Below are 27,629 nucleotides of genomic sequence, written 5' to 3' on the forward strand. Positions count from 1 at the left end.
TTCTGTTAAAAGCAGCTGCAACTTTTATTTCATAGACCAAAAATGAAGCCCCCCACCCCCGCATCATACACACACATAGAAAAGGCAAGACCATTGTAACCATTCAGGTGAAGGATATGGTGGGCAAACCTTCGGGACAGGCATCTCCTCAACACAGCTCACTCAGCACAGGTAATCCCACTCAAGTACTACAGTCTGTTTTGTTAAAAATCTCTACACACACACACATATGCACGCACACGCGCTCTCTGTGCATCGTTTCAGGTCACTTTACTGCATAATTAAAACAAGAATAAAGGTAATGAAAACACTGCAGTGATACTCTTACAGCAACAGAGGTCTGAGGCACTCAGGGCAGAGAAGACATTTTCTGATAAATTTGGGAGTAGATGAGTCCAGTTCTGTGAAGCACTAACCTCTTTTCCCCACCTAAATTCTGCAGTGCCAGGGGGAGCCAAGGGTATGCAGCACTTCATGTGGCAACAAATTCACCAGACATATTGTAAGAGGTGTATTTTATGCCCATGATTGTATGATTTAATGTCTGTGTTGGTTTAAGTATTCCTTGCTTTGCAGTGGTGTAAGACAAAGTCTACAATGGAGTCTGAAAAATTTGTCATTACAATTCAAAAGAAAAAATAAATTTCCTCAGCAGAGACACCAAAGATAATGGAAAGGAAATGTGTGTGGGAAAATAAAAAGTAGAGAGAAGAGAGGCTTAATCAATCCACACCTTAACATAACCATTTCCAGCTCACCATGACCCATTAACAAAATCTAAAGGAGTATATATACCAACACTGCCCACTCTATACCCTGTCTGAGGAAAAAAGATCAGTGTTCATAGCTGCCCCCCTAAGACTTTCCAAAAGCCTGAAACTCACTCAACAGAGGAGGAAGAAAATAACCCGTTTAAAAATTACCAAAAGAAAATGAATACAGTGTTGAACGTGTTTCATTTTCACACACTCAGACTTGTTTTGAGATACTTCACTGTAAGTCTTGCAAATCCAATCCCCCAGAGCTACTGTGGATGTACTTTTTAAAAATGCCCCACAGTTAACACATGTAGGGATCCCATGAATCATGGGATCTTTTTGGTTCTTATTTCATTCCTTTACCTAGGCAAGTCTGATACATCAGCTTCACTAAGCTTTTTGTGCAGGAGGCTGCCTGCAAGTAATGCTTTGCCAAAAAGCAGCTTATTCCAGGGAGCTGCATTTAAGATAGACTTTGTTAACTTCCCATCCTATCAAATCTCCAGCAAGAGGAACAAATCCTGCCATTAACACAGTGTTCCACCGACAGTGGCAATCACCACAGAAGCCACCAGGAGAGAGATGGGGCAGAATTAAAGGTAGTCTGCTCTTGTACGTGCATGTCTTTCTCCCTTCTGCTCCCTTCTCAACTGATAAACAAACAAGGCCCAGAATAGTATCTGCAGAAGCAAGAGCAAGTCTTTGGAATAAGAAATGCTTAAAATCTCAGGTGCCACTCACAAACCAAGAGTGACAGGGCACACTGAAATGGTGAAAAAAACCTGGATGCCAAAATATCAAGTCCCAGTGGGAAAGCTCACCCACATTTTTTTAGCTAATATCATGGCAGCAATAGAAGCAATTGTGGGTCTAATTGGAAGAAAGGTGCTAAAGAGATAATTGAAGAAAAAAAGAAAGTACAGCGTGAGTGTTGTAGGTAGGAGGAGAGCAGGAAATTCTTTTAATTCTTCTCTGCTTTTGCAGACATTGGGTCAGGTTCTTCGAGATATTCCCCTTATCTACAATCACTGAGAACAAAGTAAACGGTGAAATCTTTCTATTCTGTACTCTTAAAAAAATGCATAGTACAGGGGCAAAAAATATTTGTATTTCTTGTTCTGCTGCACCTGCTCAGTGTGGACTATCACTGGGTCATGAAGTGGGGGCGAATGCTGTCCAGGCGCCGCGTCAGGATCTCGCAGCCCGTGTCCGTGACCAGCAGCGTGTGTTCAAACTGTGCCGAGCGCTTCCCGTCCCTCGTCACTGCAGTCCAGCCGTCGGGCCAGGTCTCGTCCTGCCAGCCACCTGAAAACAGAAAGCATCACGTCCTGCCAGTTCTTAAATAACAGCTATCAGTCCCTCAAAGAGAAATGAAAATCTATCAGCTCTACAGGATAGAACCAGCATCCTGTTCCATCACTACTCAAGAGCAAACAAGAGTTACCATTTTACTCTACTGCTAAATTGCTCACCTTCACAGATCATTGGTTCAATTGTGAATACATGACCTGGCTTCATGACTCCAACAGCCTTGTTTTCTGCAATAAAATAAACACTCAAGTTAGAAAAAAGAATACCATCTTAGTAAATGAACGAATACTTGTCCTAACAGAATACAACAGAAACACAGTAAAGTCAGACAAGCCCTTCTGACATGATCTGTTCACTTCTCTCCATTTTTACGTATACATAAAGATTTCCCTGAATTCTTTCCTTCTCTCCATCCACCAACACTGTAATACTTAAGCAGTTTAAAATTAATTGCTGTCTTTCTCTCCAATAACTGTAATTTCAACTCTAGTTATAAAAACACTGAACAAATAAAACACAGGAATTTCTGCATACTTCTATAATGGGAAATCATAATTAAAAACAACAGAAGTAAGAAGCACTTAAGATGCTCAGAGAAGGCTTGGAATCTATTTTTTGCATACAGCCATTAGCTTCAATAAATTGTCAGAATGTGACAGTGGTTAAGTAATCCCACGATTCCATTTATGAAAGACACACTGTCCCCTAATTACCCTGGATAACAGGATCATAAGTAGTGTCATAGTGACAGTGCTGTGTTCATTAGCTAACATAAAACAGCAGAGCATTTCGAGCCATCCAGGATAATAACAGAACTTTTTCATGTTAAATGCATCAAAAATGCTTATGTGGAGGCACATGAACAGATGGACAGCATGACTCCAGGAGTGCAGTTTGGCCGGAGAAAAGCTTCCGCCCATTCCCTCTGCCCTGTTTCACCTGGAGGGACTGCACAGCTCAGATGTAACTGAGCCTGAGAGCCGGTACTCAGAACTGCACAGGAATCATTAGCTCTCAGCTACTTTGCTGCTGTGGACAGTCTGCATTCATTTTACATGCCCCCATCTAACCTTCATTGTGTAAATTTATTACACTGCCTAAAACACCTAGAGGCTTTAAAAATCTCAGACATCAAGCTGCCACAACAGCAACAGAACATTTTTCTTAGAAAATAGGCTTTTTGCTTTTCAAACACTTTTCACAGTAGGCTAGAAATAAGCAGCAGCATTCTTTTTCTTCCAAAAGGCTTTAAGCCCCTCAGATCTTTCCTCTTTGCTTTTGCATTGACTCTGTATTTAAAAATGCCACAAAAAACCACCGATCATCTTTCTTTCTGGGAACAGACATATTTGCTCAAAGAAAAAAAAATGTTCAAAGTTCCAAATAGCCAGGAAAGATAAAAATTTCCTTTGTCTTGGATTGGATTTTAATTGGTCTAAAAAGCTCTCCAAAGAATCCATATTTTTTCATTTTACACAACAAAAAATACCTACCAGGAAGTGATACCCTGCAATTAACAGATTTTCTCTGTTGTCAGAAAAAATAATTTAGGGAAATGATGGCATGAAAAGTCAGGAATTGCTAGACTATATTCTATAAGCATAACATGTGTTAAAGCTCATTAGGAGACAGGAAGGTGCAGGCACCTGTCAGGTCTGAGGAAATAAGTGTCCTATTATAAGGGCAGCTTTAGAGCTGCAGTGAGTGTGAACTGCTTCATGATGTTTACTCTGCCCTTAGTTGGCCACTGGCACTTAACCTTCTGTCCTTTCCCTCTGTGGATGTTGTTTCTTAGTCTTGCTGGAAAAACCGTTATGGGGCCATGGAGATTTCCAAAAACTACCACTACTGGGGGAATGTTCATTCCTCCTCTGCCACACACTAGGATGAAGTTTCCAGAAATACCAAATCACAACACTCAAATGAAGAAAAGTGAAAGAACAGGATCCAGATTAAGGCACAACACACATCTATACTATTCAAAGAGCTTTTTATTTGCATCTGTAAATGGCAGTAAGGTTTTGGTTAGAACTTCTAAGGAGAGAAACATTTGGCAGTTCATGTCAGACAAGAATGACTAAGGGAATTCAGCTGGGAATTCAGGAAAAAACTTTGAGCACTAACCCAGAACTGATGAGAACCATTAGTGAACACTAACCACTAGTGCAGGCAGATGATGCGAGCACAGGTTCATAAAGTATGCTACAGTACAGAGTTTAAAAAAATACATTTTTCAAGTGGCAAAATGCTGACTTGATGGCACAAGTAAATTTGGTGCATTCACTGCAAATCACTTCTTGTCTACAGGACAGCACAAAGGGAACAAATACTCACTGGCATAATGGGGCACGTTAGGAGCTGTATGGAAAAGTTTATGGATTCCATGCCCACAGTAGCTCCGAACCACTGAAAATCCATTTGCTTGAGCGTGTTTCTGAATTATGTTCCCCAGTTCTCTGTATCGAACACCAGGTTTTACTGCAAAATTAAAGAGATATAGAAGGAAATTTAGAGAGCTTTCTTTCGACACAACTAACCATCAAACACCATCTCTGTAGCACTCATGACTTGTGTCTCCATCTGTTCCAGTATGCAGCTTCCTATGATCACTTAATCCACTGAGTATGTGTGTGCAATAACATGAGAGAGGAAGGAAACTGTATCATATTAAAAAAACTCCAGAGAGACAGAAGAAAATGCCTTTTTCACAAGAATGCTACTTCTTTCCTTCCAGGGATGCAAGTGCTCACATTAAAAGGATGTTGAAGTTTGAAATTAAAAATAAAGGACTTTCAAAGTACTTGGTGAGCTCTCACACTCTGAGCTGCAGTGCTTCTTGCAATGAATGCATAAACTATATTTTAATATACAATTATCCCTCTTTTGTGTGAAAAATGCACACAAAGGACAGATATTTAGAAAAATAAAGAGGAAATGGTTATCTCTACTCTTAGACAAGATTCTCACTGACAACCTACAGCAAATAAGGATGTTCATATTCAGCTTTAACTTTTTTTTGACAATCCCTGTAGGAAGCCTCACAAGTTAAAAAGAGTTTGAAACACATGAAAATGGTGTGAGAAATTCACTTTGAGTACTTGGACAAGGGAGTAACAATACCATAAAAGCAACAATGTTTCATCATTCAGCTAATGAAGATTCATTCTAAAAACAACCTTGAGCTCTCCTTAAAACAAAATATCAAGCTTTCCCAAGACTATTCCAAACTCCCTGAATATTTGCTGTTCCTTCCAGAGCCAGATGTGTGGTTGTGTGGAGTTATCTTAAGCAGAGTTCACATAAAGGTAAAACTTTATGTGAAGCAACCATTTAGTTCAATTCTCTGCTAATGTAAGTGACTACAACTGGAACCTCTAAGCTGAATTTACAGCAAGTAACAACAAAGTTACATTACTGGAATATACATGCTTCTCCAAAAATTAAAAAAGGACATGGTGAAGAAGAAATTAATCTGTTGTGTTTGTGCTAAATAGCTGTGAAGTATGGGCCTGACAGCATGTGCAACTCATTTCAATGGAGGAAGGAGCCTTCTACTTCTCTCTCATACAGCTCTCCCAGGTAGAGCTCTGCTGGTCCAACACCAAGACACTAAGATGATTAAAGAGGGGAGATGTGACCCCTTTTAACAGCCGAGACACTTGCTGCCAGAATTCCTAATCACATGCAATGTGTAAAACCCTTTAAAACATGTTACAGTATCTAAAAAATCGGTTAAAAAGACTTACAGTGAGATTTTTAATCTCATTGTAATGAATGCAGGGAAATTTCTGTCACAGTTTCTACATCAAAGCCAGGATACAAAGGATAAGAGAGAACTCATGTAACATTTGCTAAAAAAAGTACAGGACCAAAGATACACACCGTGCTGGTTTACCTCTGAGAAACAAAGTGGTCATTTCAGAACAGTAATCCCACATAAAGAGGTAATCTCTATTCTTCACAGCTCAACCTGGCAGTATTTTCTTGATCACACAACAGATACACAAGGCATCAATCCTATGGATTTTTGTCTTTTCAGTTGGACTAGCTATCTCCAAATTATTAACCCAAATTATGTTCATTTTAGTTTCTTTTATTTACATTTACTTTTGATTAAATGCAAGTTTAAAGCCTTACTATATGGCACCTTAAACTTCAATCTGTAGAGGCCATGAAATGATTAAATTATAATGGGGATTTTAAGAAGCTGCAGGGTATAAAAGATATAGATGGTACAAGTATTTCCAGGGACTTGAGAAAAAAAGGGTTTTTTCTGAAGTTGAACATAACATTCTGCAGCTACCTTTCACTCTCATTCTGTGTCTCAATGCAGCTGTCCTGGCTGTTAACTAAGCAAGATAATTAAAATTCTGTATGTACTCAAGGATATGCATCTGTCTTCTCTGGCACACTCCTACAGAAAACCAAGAGGTCAAACTAGCTTTATGAAATAAACATCAGGTTTGGCAGGGCTGAAGAGATATGTTAAGGTGTTCCTACACAGTTTTATCTTACCATTTCACTGTGCAACACCATACAAATTAAAAAATTAGGGTTCTCCAAAACGTACTTTGCTTGCTACATTCTCTAAGTTACTCAGATCAAGTATGTCTTACTCATCAATGGTCAAAAAAAGGCTGTTTCCATGTCAATATCATCTGCAGATCAGCTCAGCATCAAACACATTTTCCTCACCAGCCCACATTTCAAAAGAAGTTGCAGGCACCACTCACCGAGCTGTGCCATTTCAAGGATCACTGCATTACACAACTCCCATAATCAGCTAATGACAACACACCAGTGCTCCTGTGTGCTGCACCAGAAGTCACTCTGAGCAGTGGCAATACGAGTGGCAATGCTTCAGACATGTTTTACCTGCATCAATAGCTTGCATGAGGCACTCATAAGTTGTCTGGACAAGCCTCCTGGCACCCTCGTCCACGTCTCCAACATAAAAGGTCTCGTTCAGATCCCCGTGGTAGCCATTGCGATAGACGGTGATATCCACTGCAAACAACAGCAGACAGGGGAAATTAGCACTCCATTCCCCACTTCCTGCCTCTCACTTTGGGAAAGAACCAACATGAACCGATGGGGGATTCTAACTGTGAAGTGATCACTTCACAAGAATTCCATATGAAGACTCTTCCAGCAGAATCAATTCTTTCACACTTATCCTGTAGATTCTATATAACAATTTATAAGTTGGTGTTTCACTGATGAACAGTCTGATTTAGTGAAATAAAAAGGGGAGGAAACAAATCTCCCAACAATGCAACAGAGACACAGAAAGCTAGCATTGGTTTTTTAGGTAAATATAAAAATGGGAAAGAGAAGCTCTTTGCTCCATGGTGATTTACCTGGCTAAACTACTTTCTTAGAATTAATTCCAGCACTAATAGGGAAAAATTACACTTTAAAAGGTATATAATCATGGCTTTACATACCAAATTGTCTTGCTGTGGCAGAATGGGAACTTGTTTCTAAGTCTTTGTCAATCAGGTAGTAGATCTAATAGGTGCTAGATCACCAAACTCACTAGAAGAGTTCTTGCTCTGCTATTCATGAAGAAACCCAAATACTCTCATAGGTAAACAGCCATGAAGGAAACTGGTGCACAATTATACTTTAGGAATATCATACATGAGCTGCTGAGAGAGACCAATACAATCTTGATAGGAAGATGTGGGAAAACACACTTTGGTGTCAAAAACTAGACATCACTTGCTAGTACCTTTTTGATGGTATGTTCCTGTGATTCAAAAAAACTGTTTTGGACTTCAGCATGGCTTCCAGGCTAAAAAGTTTCAAATAAAGGAAAAGATGGACACTTCCTTTTAATGGTTCATTGGGTATGTTCCCTCCAAGGTACCTTTTCTTTCCCTCTTTGTAACTTGTTTTGGTCCTCCTTTTCAAGAGGCTTTTGAGCCACTGCCTTACAGAAAGGAAGCCCAGTTCTTTCTCATCATAACAAAGCAGAAGGCTCCCAGCTTGATCAAATGCAGGAATGTGGACAAAGGTATGACCTCTTACAGCAGGTGTTCTCTAGGGCAGAGGTACAGCCTTGGCAAGCAAACAGCAGAAAGGTAAGGCACCACTTTAGGTGAAGCCAACCATGCTGATTAGAAGGCTGGAGCACCTCTTCAGTTAGAAAAAGCTCAGAGAATTCAGATTGCTCAGCCTGGAAAAGAAAAGGCTTGGAAGTGTCTTAATTGTGGCTTTCCAACACCTGAAAGGAGCCAAGAAGAAAAATAGAGAGAAGCTTTTACAAGAGCATGTAGGCACAGGATGAGGAATGGATTCAAACTGAAAGAGAGTAGGTTTAGATTGGATACTGAACAAAAATTCTTTACTGTGAGTGCAGTGGGGCACTGGAACAGGTTGCCCAGAGAAACTGTGGATGCCCCATCCCTGGAAATGTTTAAGGCCAGGCTGGATGGGGCTTTGAGCTACCTGGTTTATATTGAAAGTGTCCCTGTCCACAGCACAAGGGTTGAAGCCAAATGATTTTTAAGGTCCCGTTCAACCCAAACCATGATTCTATGAGCTGGGCTTCTTAAACCGGACTCCAAAAATGCCAGAATAGCTGGCAATAATAGAGAGCTGGGCAAAAGCATCAGCTTTGAAGCTAAAAAAAGATAAAGGCACTTTAGCATACATTGTTACAATTACTCTACAAGCTCAGAGCTTTCAACCAGACCACACCTTACCTAGACAGGGGCAGCAATCACCAGACTTGTTCTGAAAAGGCTGATACCCACAGCACTGAGGTGTAGACTTAGTAGCTATTATTTCCAGCTAGTATGTATCAAATATCTGATAATCTAAAAAGATTACAGCCTGCTTCTAGAGGCAGGTCAAATCTTAGCATACACTGTGTATTTATTTACAGGCAAGAAAAAAGCAAACCAATGCAATAAACAAAGGTGCAAATATTTGTACAAAAAGGCATCATTAATTTTTACTGCCAAACCAAGAAGAAATGGAAGTTAAAACAAGATATGGTCAAATAATTTTAAAAAGTATCTCTCACCACCCAAGAAGGCCTAAGTACCTTGAGTACCAAGAACAAAAAGCAGCTGGTATTCTTAGGCTGTGAGATGCTCAAAAAAAGATAACATGCATCTATATAATGCCTCCACATTACAACCCCTTACAGTCACCATAATCATCATGAGCATAGCAAAACTGGAAGAATCTAGAGCCATCTAATCAAGAATTCACACAGAACTAATCCAGCTGAATAATTCAATATACATTTTATTCATTATATATGCACACAGTCTGGAACACCTGGAATCTAGCCCACAGCTGGAATACTCAGGCACGATGCTAATGCACAGATCAGGGCAGAAGAATTATAAAGCTCTTAAAGTGGACTGAACTTTTGAAATAATTTTATTTAATTAATTCATTAATTAATTATTTTATTAAATTAATTCATTAATTAATTTAAGTATATAAAGAGCAGAGGTAAATGAGAACAACCTAAATGGTAAATGAGAACAAAAGCCTCTCTTAAGAAGCTATTCAAATGATGTTGCCTGCTTCTGAAACCTCACCTTACAGCATGGTTTAAGTGCACAGAAGGTAGAATTGTTGAAAGTTAATTTTCACAGCACTTACCATTAACAATATCCCCCTCCTGCAATGGCCTCCTGTCAGGAATTCCATGACAGATCACTTCATTCACTGACGTACAACACGACTTGGGGAAATTATAATAATTCAAAGGGGAAGGATAACAATTCCTTGCAATACAAGCCTAAATGGAGAAGACACAATTTACACCAATAAGTTTTGAACAAACAAAAAGCACAGAAGAAGACACGTGCAACAGCTTTACAGTAAGAATGACAGGCTGAAAAGCAGTGACTCTTGAAAAGAAGGTTCTTCAAGCATTTCTTGGCAATGTTTTCATTATGCCTTGCATTTCTTACCAGGAAGAAATTAAAGCTACTTTAATTTTGTTTCCACAAATTTTCATGTTTGACTGTGAATGCTGAGATATTCAGGTTTGAAACAATGCATGGCAAGATTTATTCAGTTTTAAAAAGTCATTTTCAGTTACTGCTTTTAAGCACCCAGTCCAAGATGTCTGCAAGACACACAAGCTAAACAAAATAATATTTAGCACTATTCTTCCCCCCAGCTTTAAAATCTTAAGCTGTTTCCCTTGCACTCTAATAACCTTTTTAAATTTTTGCAAAACTGACACATTTCATATATACTTACACATACATACACACACATACTTTGTGACATACTGAGCAAAGTACTGGAAAAAAACACAGTGTTAACTTTTTTAAAAATAATATAAAAAAATAATACTGTTTCTAAAACTGCAAAACATCAATTAGGGATATCAGTCAGTATCAACAACCTGCCAAAGTTTCCATAAACTGCTGAGGAGGGGTAACTCCATGTTAACTACTAGCTGTTTATATTAGATATTATGCCTAAACAAGTAGTTTGGTGTTTAGTGCAGCTCAACAGAAGTCTCCAGCCTAAAGGAAGCAGACAATCTTGGCTCAACAGCTGCAGATGCAGATAAAAAGAAAGCTCTCTAACAAACTTAACTATACCAAAATTGTTTCCTTTCCCACAATGCACAGAAGTAGCCTCAAGTACCAGATTACATGACCCATAGAAAAGATGGCAAAGAAAAAAATTACACAATTCAAATATCTATGGAAAGTTAAGGCAGGAAGATTCTTGAGCATGTTTTTTAAACACTTCACTGGACTGTGGCTTTATTTTGTCAGACTGCATCAAACATCTCGTTCCAGTTCTCTCTGAGGCACCTCAGTTCTTAAATAATTCAACTTTCTCCTCTATATGTCTTAACCAACCACAGAGAGTACAGGAAGTCCACGGCCTACATATGATGTTCTTTATATAATGGTATCCATGGAGCAAAAAGGGTTTAGAAGAAAGAAAATAATACGATGTCAACTGAGAAAGCAAGTGAAGAAATTTAGAAGAAATCTGAAGCCAGAAATATGGAAGCAGCTGATACAGAGAGAGGCCCAGGAGTTTCTGAATCACTTTAAACCTACCATTGCATTGTAGAACACTTCTGCCGTCTGCACTACCCACCAGCTTCCAACTGGGAAACAGTTTGAAATAAAGAAATGGAATTCATGCAACAAGGAAAACTACACAAAAATAATTTAACACTTATAAAGACCAGAAGAATAATAAACTAATCTTACTAAATGGACAGCATGATCAATTTCTTCAGTAGTTACTCCTGGTTTCACCATCATGGCAGCAACATCCAATACTTCTCTAGCAAGCTGCAAATGAAACAATTTAAAATTTAAAACACATTTAAAATTGATCTCTTCACTTAATTTAAGTTGATTTAAAATAGGGAAGGACTACTCTCTACAAGATTCTTAATCCATTTTTGACAGCTGCCCTGAGATCACCAGGAAAGCTGTGTGGAGCTGGGCTCTAGAAAGACTTTGAGATGTCCCCAGGTCATGTACTCAGCCACATCTGTGAGAGCTGAAAATACCCCAATTAAGGTTTGAACCACATTTTCCTTGAATGCCATAATCTTAAATTGGATTACCTAAACACATTTCAAAGTTTGACTTCATGCACAAGGAAGGGATTACAACTGAACAGCTCTTTTTCCAAAATTGTTAGGGATGGGGCTTTGTTTTGCTTTTCAGTTCTTACCTAGTACCAATTCCAGGAGAGGAAGAATTCTCATTTTATGCACTATAAAACATACTCTTAACAGTAACAACGTGTCAGGCACAGACTGTCTTACTACTAATAACAAATGCAGGAAACAGATAAAAGTCACCTTTCTGCTTGCAAAATACTTTACTTGGAATTAGGATCACAAGAGAAAAAGCCAGAAAATATCTAGCTTCCCAAACTATTTTTCAGTGCTCTAACTGGTTTGAAACTTTGTACTCCCAAATGCGCTGTAACAAAGTGGTAAAATCATTATAGATTTTTAAAGAATATAAAGGCTCCTTGTGTAAGAAAAATCAAAAGCCCCTTACCCTACACACTACTCGCATCCCTTCTATATCCTCGGGTGACAGTATTTTTATTTGAGAGGTTCCTTTTAAAGCTTGCTCTGATTCAGACATTCCTGAAAAGAAAAAAGGGAGACGATTTAAAAAAGAAAGAAAAAACCCCATGTTATATAGGGTGATGATTGTTACACATATCCAATCCAGGAACTTCCTTATCTTACCAAGAGGAATAGAGGTACAGACTTTCTCACCATAGCCTAAAGTAAGAAACTCACCAAGCCATAATATTATCAACATTATTCAGATTAATTTGAATTCATAAGCCTTCCACAATACCATAATGCCCCATGTGCTCAGGAAGCCCATCCACTTACTGCATAAAACCATCAAGTCCACTTAGTCAAAACACAACCTTAAATACAAGGTTTACAAGGAAGTGATTTTATTAATAAAAAAGCATTTTTCAGCTGCTCTTAGAAAATAATTAGTGAAAATTACATTCTAAAACAGTCATGAAGAGTTATATGAGCTTGGGAATATATCTGTTTACAATACTGCAATAATCAGCTGACAAAACCATGTAAATTCTCCCTACCAAATTCCGTGGAATCTCAACTTTATATATGAGCAACCCCCTAAAATCCAGTATTTTGTATTGTTTTATTATTTACACTCTTTAAAAAATAACTATGGAACATTTTAAGATTAAAAAATAATGCTTACAGATTTTATAGCAGCCTTTAAGGGAAATGCAAAGCTCCAATAATGGTATAAAAAGGGGAAAATACCAAACCAATCCAGTAAGTGAGTAATTTTGAATGCATTCCCTCTCCGTCCAAAACCAGCTGGAACTCATACACCAGTTTTCTCTTGGGGGATGCATAGTGCAAGGTTTTCTTGGTTTTGTTATAAAACAGATTATTTTCAACAGATACACTGATGCCACAGAGAATGGTCTAGCACAATTCATCTGTAACAGTCAACTGATTGCTGTTTGTTATCAAATTAACAATAGGACTAGGACTTGTATGAGATGACTAGGACTTGTATGAGATTAAAAAAACCCAAACTAAATTAACTAACTCTTAATTTCCTATACACCTTTGAAAGACAACCCATTACAAACTTTTCACTTCCAAAAAATACTTGCAACCATGATTTTTTAAAAATCAGGAAGTTACTGTGGGAAAGAAGTAAAGTGAGAACACACGAAAGAGGTTCCCTCCTCCAGTATCTCCGTGATGCTTTAAAAGGCTTTCTCAATGGAAAGGAAAACAGAGAGCAAACATAACACTCATAATTGTGACTTGTTCCATGTTACCTAGTGGGTGATCAGCATAATCCGGTCTCTGAATGTAACTTGGCACAGGTCTCGTTGGCGTCTAAATAAATCAAAGACAAAGGTGGTTAGGTTGCAAGAACAATTGTTAGAGTCACAAAAACAGAGTCACACAGCAAAATTAAATACAATATGAAATATTTCATGTGAAATATGGCTAAGCCCATTTAGCAAAAGTTGCAAAGTATGTAAACACTCCAAAAGTTCCAAGTTCCATTCCCAAACATTTTGTTGTTAATCTCTATTGCTATCATATTACACAACTTTTAATAGCCAACTGCACAGCTTTGTAAAAAATCAAATTTTTATTGACAAGTGAATCACACTGGTTTTATAATGTATTATGCCTTATTGTAGTGTTTTTTTCTGCTGCTTTCCAGACTGCAAGTGCACTGGTTCCAAATACATCCCTCTTCTCTTTAGCAAGATTGCTACTTCTGATCATCACCTTAGTGAAAACCTCTAATTTCATTTGCATCAGCCTCACAGCAGTCACAAGACAAAAAAGCCAATGTTCAGAGATAACACAACTAAATTACTTAGGCAGTGAAATATCTCAAACACCTTTTTCTCCAACAACACTAACAAACACGCATGGGCTCAGGCTCTCCTAATCTGCTCTCTAATGAGCCTGTTACAGATGGAGAAGACTACAGAGAGGATGCCACTGGGACAGCTTTTCTAGCACAGGCCAATTAGAAAAGATAAATGTACAGAAAATGCCATTATTGCTGTAAAAAATTCAGTTTACTCCACATATAAATTTGTACCAATTTTAAAATACAGTTATGTCTTTGTGTGTATATATATATATATATATACAGTTATATGTTATCATCTTCTAAACCCACCTTTCACAACCAAAGATCTTACTGACCTCTGTTGTTTTTCCACCATTCCAGTGCTGGAGATTACTGTAACCTCTGTTCTTTCAGCTGTTCACCAGTTCACTCACCAGGTTATTCTAAACCACTTATATAATATAATATAAAGCCATTTATTTAAATTCTAAATTAATTCACTTGAGCTTTTCAGAAACAGACTGCTCCATAACCGGTGAGGACAACAAACAGCTAGGAGACATCATCTGAACTAGCAGTGGCCTTTTTGCAGAATAAATGTCACAGTGTACATCCAAAAGGTATGAGTTTAAGCCTGATGCTCACAGGCACTCCCTTAATTATAAATATACCAGGAGATAGAACAAGTTAAACTAAAATGAACCACAACAAGGACAGCCATGCGTGTCCTTGACATCAGGCTCAGATCAAGCTCTCCCCTCTCAGCTAAAAAAACCATGGGAGGTCATCAGGTCAGGAATAGTCCATTAGTTGCTACAGACTGTAGCAGTGCTGGAGTAGAGTGGCACCTCTTGCTTACCAGTGGATAGTGTGGCCTGAGTTTCCCGGTGTATCGATAACCAGACCAGGGATTTGTGTTAACGTCGCCTTCCAGGCTCCAGGAGGAAACTTCACGCTTAGCTTTTTCATCTTCTGAAAAGACAAGAAAAAAGGGGGGAAAAAAGTAGCAGCAGAAAAATCTGTCCTACTAAGAACGAGAACTGTGGGGTCGAGAAAGTGACTTAGAAGCGTGTAAGTCTAGACCTGACTCTGTCTGGCATTTTAGATACTGATACATGAAAGTGTAAGTAGCAGTTATCGTTTTGTATCATCCATTCCAAATTCACATTCTTCCTACCCTATTCAATAGCAAACTGGGGAATGTCAGGACTGAATGCACAAAGGAACTGTAGCAATTAAGTTGTTCTTCATTTGTAGTTTTATAACACAGTGCTTGTTCTCATACCCAGGAAAAAGCCTGTTTCTACAGAGGCACTCACTATCTCTTCAATTAACACCCTTGCACTACAGATGAACATTCCTTTCTTGTGATGCCCCTTAGCATCCAGTGACTGAAATGACCTGAGGTGGGAATGAGGCCATCCAAAGTTGAAAGGGAGGCCATCCAACTGTCAGGCTCAACACATGGAGGCTGCTACCCCTCCAGAGCTGATGAAGAGAGTGCTGGTCCTGCCACTTCCGCAGTTCAGGACAAGCAGTGCTTAAACCTTAGAAGATGGGCCCAAACTGCTGGAGCTTCCCAGCTCTCTGAACCTTGTGAAATTCATGTCTGGCCTGGCCCAATGACTGACTTCATTCACAAATAACACACTGCTATGAAGGCAAATTGAAGGTGTTTACATGAAGGATTGAAACAAGCAGATCCTGAGTAATACCAAAAGGAGAAGTATTTACTCAGAAAGAGAAGACAAGGGTTAAGAAAGAGACAGGAATAACTTGTTTGTTTTCTCTTTTTATATCTCAGAAGGATGAAGAGGTAGCAAAAGGTCTGCCATTGCAACCCCTAACATCAACTCCTCAGAGCCTCTGTGGCTGCCATCTGAGCTATCTGCTCAAATGACATTCAGTTCAGATGAAACTGAGAAATATCAATTTAAATGTCCAAAGCTTTTCATATTCACACAAATTAACAGGATACAGAATGCAAGTGTGAAGTATTAGATCCCTACACTGGGAAGGCAGAATGAAGGAAGCCATTTCTAACTGTCTGTACTACTCCAACCTATTTACCATTCAACATTTATCACGGAAAAAGACGCTCCATTGGGTTTTAGGAAAGGAGGTAAATTATTTGAGGATGTGAGTTTCTGCCATATCACTTTTTAATCCTACCTCCCTTTTTAGCAGGGTTTAATGAAAACAGGCAGGGTGGTGGCAGGGAGGAACCAAAGGGGCAGAACTGAGGTTGCTCTCTTCTGTTTGGTTTTAAACTCATGAGTTATTTTCACTACTCAGATAAGGTAGAACCTACCAGTCTCCTAGCATATCTGTGACAAGGCTACCAGCTGTCACTAAGGCATGCAGATATTCTTACTACCTTGAACTGAAGTCAGCCAAATCCTAGCTATGATACATCCTCTATCAGTGGCTGCACCATCCACACAACCTTTTTTCCCAAAAATGTACAGAACAGCTGTACTCTGACTCACTTGTGTTCCAGCAAGTGTCTAATCACAAAGACTTTGCAAGAACGTTTCCCACTGTACTGCCTTTGACTGCAATAGACATCAAAAAGCTATGAAGGAATACTACCTTACAATAGTGATTTATTATTCTCCTTGCCCTTTATTTCAGCACCCCTCTTTCTGTTTTCATATACCTGGCAGTGTAGCTCAAGCAGTAATGCATGCAAATAGAAAAGTGAACGGAAACAAACACTTCTGTGAACCTCTGCCTCCAAAATTTACACAGTACTTAGATTGTCCAGAACTGGACAAAATTTCAGATATGAATCATCCAGTCTCAGGCATCTTGAAAAACAACCCAATACCATTCCAAGGCAGAGAAGCAGAGAGAAGTTGAGGTTGGAAGGGAGATCTGGAGGTCATCTGGTCCAATCCCCAGCTCAAGCAAGGCCACCTGGAGCTCACTGCACAGGACAAAACCAATTCAAAGCAACATGAAAATGCATTTTAAAAAGTAATGTACTTACTTGCTTTCTTGTGTAATAATTTGTGAGTGGCCCAGCTTCCCTTAAAGCATTCCTAGAATTGCAAACAAAATGTATAAATACATGTTTCAAGCAGTATTTACACAGACAGATATGCCACTCTGACAAAATAGAGAAGCAAATGTATTTTAAAAGAAAACTGGAAGACAGTTTTTATTAACCCTTGTAGCAATATGCAGTAAATGCTAGTGCAACTGCTAGTCTTAGCAATAGAAAATACTACATTCAAAAGTTTACAAACCTGAATAGGCAGAAAAAGCACAGCCAAACAGACAACAGCCATGGCAGTGAAATACACTGATACAATCTGATATATTATTGACCCCTTATCATTTTAATGAGTAACTAAACACCATGGTGGCTGCAGGTTGGCTGAAACAGAGTCTATCTCTGTAGCCGATCTTCCAGCGCTGCAGTGAGCAGCAAGGTCCTCCCTTGACTCCTACAAGAAGCCATCCCCTCCTGCTAATTGCATCCCTTCTGCCTCCTGCTCCAGCACAGGAAAGCAACAGACACCAATTAGCACAACCACAGGGGAACTAATGAAATAGACTGAAGGGCGGAAATGAAGGCTACTGAATGAAAATAGGAAATTGAAAAAAAAAGTATTGAGAAAGTTGAAATGGAAATCAAGGAAAGAGTGAGATTCTGGAGGAGTTTGGTCTTCTCTTCCCAAGCACAAATAGAGCAGTTCATGCCAGAAACAAAGAATCAGGAAAGGGGCAGGTGGAAATGGCTAGCAGCTGGAGAATAAAGAAGGACTAAGATGAAGAAAAGACATGAAAGAAAAGAAAAGAGATTTAAGTGGAAAATCCGAAGAAGGCAGCATTAAAGGTGATCCTTTAACGTGCTAATTAGCAAATTACTTGGGTTTGTAGCAGAAATTCTAAATCAATGGCTATGTGCACTCAAAACACCCATTACAAGACTGCTAATTCCAATCATTAACAATTACAACTGAATTTCTGAAGAAGGCAGGAAGCAAACTGCTTTTCTTTTTAAGGAGAAACAATACTAATGCTGAATCATCACTGCAAACCTACCATCCAGAGCCGACAACTGATTCAACCTAAAGTTTACAGCATGCAACTAGTCCAAGACAACATATCTGCAAACTAAGTCCAGCCTGTAACATTCTACCTCACTTCAGGGCTGCTCTTGAGCACTCTGAGCTGTCTGCTCCACTTGAGCCATCTTCTCTCACTAGTTTGCAACTAGTAGTTACCGAAGTGCACCCAACAAACACACAGTACACTAGTGCACAAGTACACCTACATTCAAAGAGACCCTGACGTGTGTATGCTGTTCCCCTCACGACCAGAACCAGTTGCTCAATGTGCTCTGCTACACACCAGGAGTGACTGCACTGCCAGGAGTCTGAAACCAACACTTCGATGACGGAGAGAACGTCACTTCCAACAGCAGCCCATGGCTTTGTCACACTTATATAACCCACTGCACATACAGACCTTTGCACTGCACTGTTCTCTGCTGGGGAGCTGAGAGAAAAGGAACAGGTTTTAACTGAGGCCCGCTTTAGGGAAAATTAAAAAAAAAAAAAATAAAATCTAAAAATGCCATTTCAAGGACACTGGAAGCACCAGTATGTTCTAAATCCCCTTTCAAGCATGAACTCTTTGTTCTGAGGCATAAGAAGGATTACACAACTAAGGACTCAGAGCAGCTACCAAATCTGCAAACCTAGAATCCACTTTTTTGAATATCAAGGAGTATTTGGGGAAGGAAGACATACATCAGCTGTGGTAATTACTAACTGTAGTTCATTCTCTGCTTTCCCATTTGGGAATTTTGGGGAATGTTCTCCAATGCCCTTGCTTTGTCCTACACCAACAGCCTTTCCTCTTTGCTAGCCCACAAACAGGAAACACTGGGCAACACAGCACCAGGGACAGTACCATAACCTGAGAGGTCCGTTTTGGCTTTTTATTTCCTGCAGCTGTGGACAACCTAAGATGATTCTGCATAAGGCTGCCACATGCCTAAGTTTTGCCAAACACGTTTCCCAGATTTTACTTGCCCTCTATCTCCAGAGGAGCAGTAGCTCTGCCAGAACTCCTGGGCACAGCTCCAAAGCTGCTGTACCCCAAGACAACCCAGACATGCGCATCATGTGCACATCCATCAACTGCAACAGGCACACACAGTAAGTCCAAAGCATTTTTGTGAGCAGGGGCTGTTATAAGTGCAATGTACATTAAATGAATCTCTCTGCCTTGGTCTGACATGTCTGGAAGGCACTTGACGTGCTGCACATCCACCTACAGCCCATCTATTTTGTGTAGGATCAGTCATACACTTCCTGCGCGCACTGGACTCACCGCGTACATACAAATTATTTATATTCAACGACCTACTGTACAAGCACCACATTGCACATGACTGCAGAGCTCTGCCTTAGCAATTCCACATAAAAGTATGGCAGCTGTCATCTCACAAGTTGGAGAATCACAGCTCTGGCAACAAAGCACCACCAAAGCAGCACTGCACATTGCAAACACCTTCACCTTCTACACCGCAGACTTCCCAACAAGCTACGGAAGAAACCTCCTCTTTCTCTCCATCTGGGCCACTTTCTGGAGTATTTTCTGGAGAAAATTATGCTTTTCACTGAATCTTCTCCTGAAACATCTACTTTAATCTTGCTATTACCACTCCTGTCTCTTAACAATTCTTCTGTGTTCCTATGCCCTATCCAGGTCAGGATAGAAAATTTTCAATTACTAAATAAACAAAATCCAGGGTGATTTTTTACTATTAAAATGAAAAAAATAAAGTGTTTTTTTTTCCAGATACAGTGAAAAAAGGAACATGTAACACTGCATGACTATATTTTAAAATATTAAATAGCTTCAGGGAGAAAGTACACAGGAACAATATGAATTTGGCTTCAAGTTTCTTGGAAGACTTCCTGGGTTTCATTTCAAGCACTACATTATCCATTAGCATGCCTGATATTAATATCCCCACCCTTCTCACCTAAAGCATTTTTCTTTTTATTGCATGTGACTTTTACACCTCAATTAATACAGACATGGAAACACTGTACAAGAAGAGAGGTCAAATGTATGACAGAAAAGAAAGCAGAGGGGTAATCCTTGACTTGTTTAGAGCAATCCTGAGTACAACTATTCTATCAGTAAGAAAAATATAAATGTGTCTTCTAGACAAAGTGTCAACATATTGAAACCCTTAACAACATTTCTGGCTTCAAGACATTTTTAAGCCAATCCCAGTGCTTTTGTGTTTAGAGACAAGTTCAATCCAATATTCAATAGAATATTCGAAAAGGTAACCCAAGGCACAACCGGCAATACCATTTGGAAAGATACCTGTTGCATCCCCTTGTGGAAGCAGTGTTATTTCTAAATAACAGAAAATTATTTTTACTGTAAGGACTTATCCAGTGTCAACAGAATCATGCAGCATAGCAGGATTTGTTTTATAGTATGGTGCATTTTCACTAGGAACACATGGCTCACTACCAAATACCTTGAGGGTTCTTTTTTTTTAATCAACAACTGAAAAAAACAAAACTTTTAAAACAGTTATTGGAGTAATTAGAGAAAAAAAAAAGTGCTATGTTTATTCTCATCTTTAAAATAATGACAGAAAGCTTCTTATTTGTTCAGTTTATGTATGCATACAATCTGATTAAGAGGTGGGAAAGTACAGCCAACTGCAAATTCCAGAGGAGAAAAGGATGCTCAATCAAGATTAGGATATTACTACACTACAAACCTCTGTATAGCACAGAGGTATAACAAACTAGATTTAAATAAGCTACCCAGAGACAGGGATGCCCCATCCCTGGATGTGTTCACAACTAGGATGGGTGGGACTGTGAATAACCTGGTCTTGTGGAAGATGCTCCTGTCCATGGCTGGGGATTGGAACTATATGGTCTTTAAGGTCCCTTCCAAGCCCACTCCCATAGTCCCTTCCATAGGCCACTCTATGATATCCAAGCCCAGGAAGCTACAGAGGCACCACAGCACAGAACTCAAGGCATGCTGATAGACTCTGTTTCTGAACTGCATTTGCATGGGGGTGGCTCATTTCTAGCTAGCTCTGGCAACCCCTCTGTCAGAATCAGAACTCCAACTTGTGTCCAACTTCCACAGAATTACCCCCTCCATCCTCTATGGTCACCATTTAGAGCCACTGTGATAAATTTCAAAAATTACCTACTTTACAGGGAAAAAAAAAAGAGATAGTTGGAATCAAGACTGTGAGGACAGACTGTCTGTCTCTCTGCATGTCATTATACCCTGAATTGCAATGGACAAACATCTAGGAAACAGTGCCAAGCAGCACACTGTATTTAAAAATATTCTGAGCAATCTTTTTAACAGAATTTACATATGTCCTTTAGAATGTAAAACTGTCTGGGGCTTAACCTGAGACTATGTCATTTTGCATAACAAGAACTCATTTTTAACCAAATACCTTAAAGGTATGCAAAACAGAAGACCAAAAAAAACTCTTTAGTACAGCATTTAGCTTAATACCAGGCTATCAGTTTTATATATATATATTAAATACAGTACAGATTAACTCACATTTTATTCCTAAGTACAAGTATGTTGAGGTGTTAATACGTTTGATGTTAAATGAAACAGCTGACTCTTTTCAGCATGCTGAAATCCTTCCAGGGCCCACAAGCCCACAGAGAAGGCCTTTGGTCTGAAAAACTCTGTACAAAATTCCCAAACTAGCCTAAGCAGCATACGGGTTTTTAGTTTATGTTTCAGCATACATAGTCAGGTTCTCAGAAGAGTTAAATATGTGTTTTCAGATTCCACTCCAAGAGAAGTACCTACATGCAGACCCTTGGTATCAGCAGGGTTGATCAACTTTCTCCTTCATCTAAGACCTGATTGTACCCTGAGACTCCTGGGTCCCTTCCTTTGAGGAAGCAACTGCATTTTGCAGCTCTTCTGATTTACAGAAACATACAACTGATTTTTGAGAGTAGTGAAGGAGCAACAGACCAGAGGAATTCCAACTGAACTATCCTGTCAGTACATGGAACACTAGCTCAGCAAGTCTGCCTACAAGAGTCTGAAGTTTTACTTCCAGAAAGTCATGAGGGCTCAGCTTTTATACCTCACCAACAATCAGGTGCTTACCTCAGACACAGGTATTCATTATAATTTATAGGCAATTGAGAATGTTAGCTTCCTGATGAAGAAAATCTGGTTTTCTAGAAGATGGTATCAGCTGAGTGCCATTTATGCCTGAGGAAACTCCTATGTGCTGCAGTTGAATCCAAGCAGCTGATTTTGGCTATTTCAGGCACAAAGAACAGTGAGCCAAGGATGAAACATTGCACTGATGTCCTGTGATCTGATGTGAGAGGGTACAAAGAATAGTTTCATCCAGGTCCATTCCTCCCTGCTTCCCATCCCCAACACAGTGAAAGGAAACAGTGAAAAGTTAACAGTGAAAGGAAACAGCAAAGCAGGAGATGGGACAATAATCTTCTCTTCAGGTCCACATTTTTTCACAAGTTACTGTGACTTTGAGCATCCAAAGCAGTCAAGAGCCCAGGGCTGAGTGTCAGTGAAAATGTGCCCTCCAGGAAGCAGTAAATTGTATATAAACTCATTGAGAGAACAAGACAGCATTTCTTTCCTGTCACTGGAATTTAACAAGTCATACCCCACCTCAGATATCAAGAGATATAAAGAGATGTTGGGAGGTACCCACCAGTGCAAGAGAGATGCTGCCCCCGACTTTACAGTTCAGATAAACTGCTTCCCTTTCAAACACCTCAAACACATGGGGCAGAGTCACCATATAACCCCAGTCCTCACTTCTGACTCCATAACCAGACCACTTCACACGCCTGGGGCTGACAACACAAGGGCACACAAAACAAGGAGAGGCAACACTTCTCCTTGAGTAAGTTATGACTACTATTATGGTACAACCCATGGCCACCAGCTCTCAAGAGAAACAAAAATGGCAAAGGCCACTGACTTCAGAGTAAGAGAACATTTCCAGTAAGTGTCTACAAGTAGGTATTTCTGAATTTGGTTGGAGAAATGGCCCTGCACTGGCATCTAGCCCACACCACAATAAAACCTACTCTGTTTTGTCAAAGACACTTATATAAGTAGTAAAAAAGAGGAAGTTTTTCACAAAAGCAACACAAAATGGATCACTAATAAGTGATCCATTCACAATTAGAAGGCTCATATAAAAATGGTACCTGGAGATGTCAAGAACAGTCACTACTCTCCCCGTTACCCTTCAGCCACTTGCAGAAGACCACACACAGTCACACACAAGTGGCAGATTTCACAATAGCAAATTCATCGTAGCAAGAGAAACTCTACACTTGAGATGTGATTTCTGCATTCAGAAGATAGACCGAATTACTGTCTCTCACCACAGGATGATAAACACACACAACACTGCAGTAAGTCTCTAAAAAAAAAGAAAACAAGACAATGAAGAAAGGTAGCTGGTAGTGACAGTACTTGATTTATTAGCCTAAAATATTACTAAGGGTTAACAGCAGACAGAATCCCTCAGTAGAACAGTTCCTCCTGTTACACCTTGAAGTGAAAGGGAAAAAAAAAAAAAGCCAAGGTTCAACACACCACCTCAAGAGCTCCTCTGCTGCTAAAAGCCATTTGTACTTTGTCTCCATGACCAGTTCAAAACCTCCCTGCTAGGCCAGAGCCCGGCCACATGGCGTCCTTTCCAGCCATGACAAGCACAACTATTTTTTAGTAGCTGTACCTAGTTTCCAAGGAGTTCAACAGCCAGAGAGGAAACAGTATTGGCTCAAAGAAATCTCAGAGAACGTCAAATTACTCCAGCATAAGCATTTTCAGGGCATGTTGTTGAGGCATACATTTTGATGCAGAGAGGGAGAAAAAAAATAAGTGACCAGAATAACACCCTTTCCCCAAGAAAGGAGAAACATAAATGATAAATCCACTGGGGAAATCATTGTCTTGATGCAATCTACTTGGAAAGTTCACTTCAATTCTCTATGTGCAGACATGAAAAATAATTTTTAATCAATCTCCACGCTACACTGAGATTCTCAGTCCTTTGTTTCCTATACCTCCTATACCTTTCAGTCCTATACCACTTTTTTCTTAGCAAATGATACGTTAGTAATTTATAATCCAAACATATGGCTTCACATGATTACCTTCCTACAGTAGTTCACCATTTTCTGTTGTTTATTCTCAGCACTAGAGAGAATAAATTCCTACAAATTTGGTTTTAGCTCTGATTGGAGTTTTGGCTGTGTGAAAAAGTTATCATAGGCTTCCAAGCAGATTAATTACCTGGTGTCCATGCCCATACAGATTCTTTTACCTGTCAAGGAGATGCCAGATAGCTAGTGGCTCCCAATCCACCCTCAGCCCAAAGGAAGTGCCCACACACCTGGCTAACACCAGTACATTCCATAAGGACAGGCTGACTTTATGGCTGGGCCAAACTGGGCAAGCCTGCTCTTCACAGCAGCACTTCACTCCTGAAGTGTTTCGTGACCCTGCAGTGCTAACCAGAAAAAAAACCAAAAAAACACACCACAACAACAACAAAACCACCCAAAACAATTAAAATGCAACTGCTTTTCCTCCATTTAAAAGAAAACTCTGAAGACCTCAGAAGTGGCCCACCAAGGAATCAGGGACAGCCTAAGGGAAAGGGCAGAAGCTTGCATCCTTAGAAGGCAGGAATAGCACCAAGCCAGCTACAACACAGGCTGTGCTGTGAGGTGGAATAACATCCGAGGTCCACTCACCAGCTTATCTAGCAGTTATTTATGCATGTAAGACAGAATGGAAAGAAAACCACTAAAGAGAGAACTCCAGAAAAGTTTCACTGATGCTAACCAGTCCACTGCTGTCAGCTGAAACTTGCTGGAAGTTCGGAGAAAAAGCAGTTCTTCACCTGCCATGTGTTTATCTGAAGAGGCAGGCAGGTTGTCAGCAGCACCTCACCCACTCTCCTGACTGTGCCTGCCAGACACCGGGGCAGGACTGCAGGGAGTCTCCTCCTCGGCACACACCAGATGATGAGCAGAGCTGGAGCCTCGGGCACTTCCATGCTGGGCCCCACACAGGGCACTAAAGGGGCTAAGGGTCCTTGCTCTGTAGCTCTGATGAACATGGGGACTCTTCTCTCAGTGCATGACATTTCATGCATGTCTTTAAAACAGGCTGTCACTAATGTCCTCCTCTGTAACACCTCGCCCCAAAACCTCCAAAGCACCTTCAGTGTGCTTACCCACATTCCTGATGGGGACAGCAAGGCACAACACACCCCACGTCACTCAAAAATGAGATTCCCAGTTCAGTATTTCATTTTCTAGGCAGGATAGCTTTACAAGCATGTAGCCAGTTATCCAGCAGCCTATTTTAACAAGCCAAGAAGTATTTCCACTAATTCTCCTTTTACCTAACAACAGAAGCAGATATTTCAAAGTAATTAAACTTAGTATATAGAAAACAAGAATCTCTGCATCTTATGTGGAATTAGCTGAGTTAGAGATAGGAAGGAGGGGAGTGAAAATGTAACTGGAACTCTTCACATTGGCCAGTTCATTCTCTTAATGAATGGTTTTATTATCACCCACTAATATTTGTATACACCAATGATGTGTTTATGATGAGTTTTATATCAGACATGTCAAAACACCCAGTAAAACGCAGAGCAAATCCTAGAAGTTTACCACAAGGACCACGTGGTAACTAGAGATACAGAAGTGTCAGAACAATTCTGAGTTGCAGTTGCTCTAATTTGGCACTGACTCCCAGCACAGGGCACAGACTTCAGGGGAAAGTGCTAGAAACTGTGCAGTGGGTGTGTCACAAGCACGTGGTAGATTTTCCCCTAGTCCTATGCAAACCATAACTATCAACTTACATACTGACTCAGAAAAAAAATTATTCCCAATTAATAAATTAATCTAGCTGACGTGACTGAATTATTTTCTTATGTTTATCTACAAAAGTTCAACGACTTTACTCCGAATTATGATTGTGACAAAGAAAGCCAGTGTTAATCTCTGAACTAAACACACATGCCCTCACTGATTTTGACAGAATTACCCATACGAAAAGATCAAAGGATCAGGCTATGCATTTTAGTGCACATTTTAAAGTTAATTAAAAAAAAAAACAAACCCAAACAAGACCAAAACAAACCCCACCAACAAAAAAAGACACTCAGGAGTCATCAGAGAGCTCTTTCTATTGAAGGAGCACAGTGTGGCCTACAGGACACGCTCAATGCTCACATTTACACTCAGGAGCCGAGTGCTCTATGACATGTGGCCTAACCTGAGCCTTCCCCTCTGGCACGCCCAGAGTACATCAAAGGACACAGTGGGAAAAAAAAAAAAGTTGGGAATAATAGTAAAAAAAGGAAGAGTATCAAATAATTTTTTACAGAAACTCATAACTTAAAGAAAATCTGTTTTCAGAGCAACAAGTCTATCAAAGCCGAGCAACTCCAGAGCTGACGCCGGCAGGGAAAGTCACCCGCCGGAATTTGATGAGCACGCCCTCACTTTGTCCCACCAAGCCTTTATTTTTCAGGGGAGCACAGGGAGCACGCACACCTTCGGGCGGAGGAACAGCCGTGCAGCCCCTCAGGCTTTGGTGCCGCTCCGGTCCCGCATCGCCCGCGGCCACGAGGGGAAATGGGGCTCGGGGCCGCCGCCCAGGAGGAGCCGGGGGGAGCCTGGTGCGGGGTCCCGGCCGGGCGGAGCGGGCAGTGAAGGAGGCAGGGGCGGGCAGGAGGCAGGGGCGGGCAGTGAAGGAGGCAGAGCCGGGCACCCCGGGCCGGGCCCGAGCGGCCGGCAGCCGGCGCGGGGAGCGGATCCTGCGCCCGCCGCCCGCCCGGAGCGCCGAGCGAGGGGCCGGGCCGCGGGGAACCTCACCTGCGAGCAGAAGTAGGAGCCCTGGATGCCCAGCTTGAGGCAGGTGGGGCACTGCAGCTTGGCCTCGCTGCTGCAGCCCGCGGTCTCGCAGACTCGGCGGGTCTCCACCGCCGCCGCCATGCTGCCGGGCGGCCACGGGGGAGGAGCCGCCGCCCGCTGCTGCCGCCGGCTGGGGCGGGCCGGGAGAGCGGGGCGGAGGGACGGATGGACGGACGGCCGGGGGAAAGGGAGGGAGGGAGGAGGCTCCAGGGGCTCAGGGCCACAGCCGGGCCGCCCTCGGCCGCTCCCAGTCAGGGGCCATCCGCAGCGTCCAGACCGGCATGGCCCAGCGCCTCGCCGCCCTCACGGTACAGAGCGTGTTCCGCCCATGGAACGGAGCGCTGAGGGGGAGCTCCTGAATGCCGCCAAGGTGGGTGTCTAGAGGATGGTGCCAAACTCTCTTCAGCGGTGCCCAGGGGCGGGATGAGGAGTTAACGGCCATGGAATAAAGCACAAGAAGTTTCACCTCAACATGAGGGTGACAGAGGCCTGGAAGAGGCGGCCCAGGGAGGCCGGGGACGCTCCCTCTGTGGGGACATTCCAGACCCACCTCCTCTGGTGACCCTGCCTTGGCCTGACTGAGCTCCACTCTCCTCCAACCCTACTGGATTCCGTGAAGAACTTCCCATACTTTTCTTCTGTACAAGAATTTTTTCAAGCGTATCTTCTTTATTATGGAGTGTGGGCTGTGGTATGTAGGTCTGTCTGTGTGG

At 41.0% G+C, this 27,629-nt stretch overlaps 1 protein-coding gene across 2 annotated transcripts; it reads right to left on the minus strand.

Moving 5' to 3' along the window:
* On the minus strand, nt 1–27,017 carry METAP1 (methionyl aminopeptidase 1). 2 transcript variants are annotated; one of them, XM_083862009.1, is made up of 11 exons: nt 26,878–27,017; nt 16,923–16,974; nt 14,790–14,899; nt 13,392–13,452; nt 12,095–12,186; nt 11,285–11,368; nt 9,696–9,834; nt 6,945–7,076; nt 4,404–4,547; nt 2,231–2,296; nt 1–2,063 (listed from the first exon to the last, which is right to left on the minus strand). In XM_083862009.1, the coding sequence occupies exons 1-11, from the start codon at nt 26,995–26,997 to the stop codon at nt 1,903–1,905; spliced, it is 1,161 nt and encodes a 386-aa protein (XP_083718135.1). In that variant the 5' UTR covers nt 26,998–27,017; the 3' UTR covers nt 1–1,902. The 2 variants fall into 2 exon arrangements, with proteins under 2 accessions (XP_083718135.1, XP_083718134.1); XM_083862008.1 differs by having other exon boundaries at nt 14,790–14,902.
* Between the last annotated feature and the right edge of the window lie 612 nt (nt 27,018–27,629).

Source organism: Zosterops lateralis (assembly GCF_965231275.1).
Source record: "Zosterops lateralis genome assembly, chromosome: 5".
NCBI lineage: Eukaryota > Metazoa > Chordata > Aves > Passeriformes > Zosteropidae > Zosterops > Zosterops lateralis.

Excerpts from the sequence above, each read along its gene's own strand:
- METAP1 (XM_083862008.1), bottom strand. The coding sequence starts at position 26,997 with ATGGCGGCGGCGGTGGAGACCCGCCGAGTCTGCGAGACCGCGGGCTGC. Across the intron at positions 13,453-14,789 it reads TCAGGCCACACTATCCACTG|ACGCCAACGAGACCTGTGCC; the intron begins GTAAGCAAGAGG and ends TGATTTATTTAG. Across the intron at positions 2,064-2,230 it reads TGAACCAATGATCTGTGAAG|GTGGCTGGCAGGACGAGACC; the intron begins GTGAGCAATTTA and ends TTCTGTTTTCAG.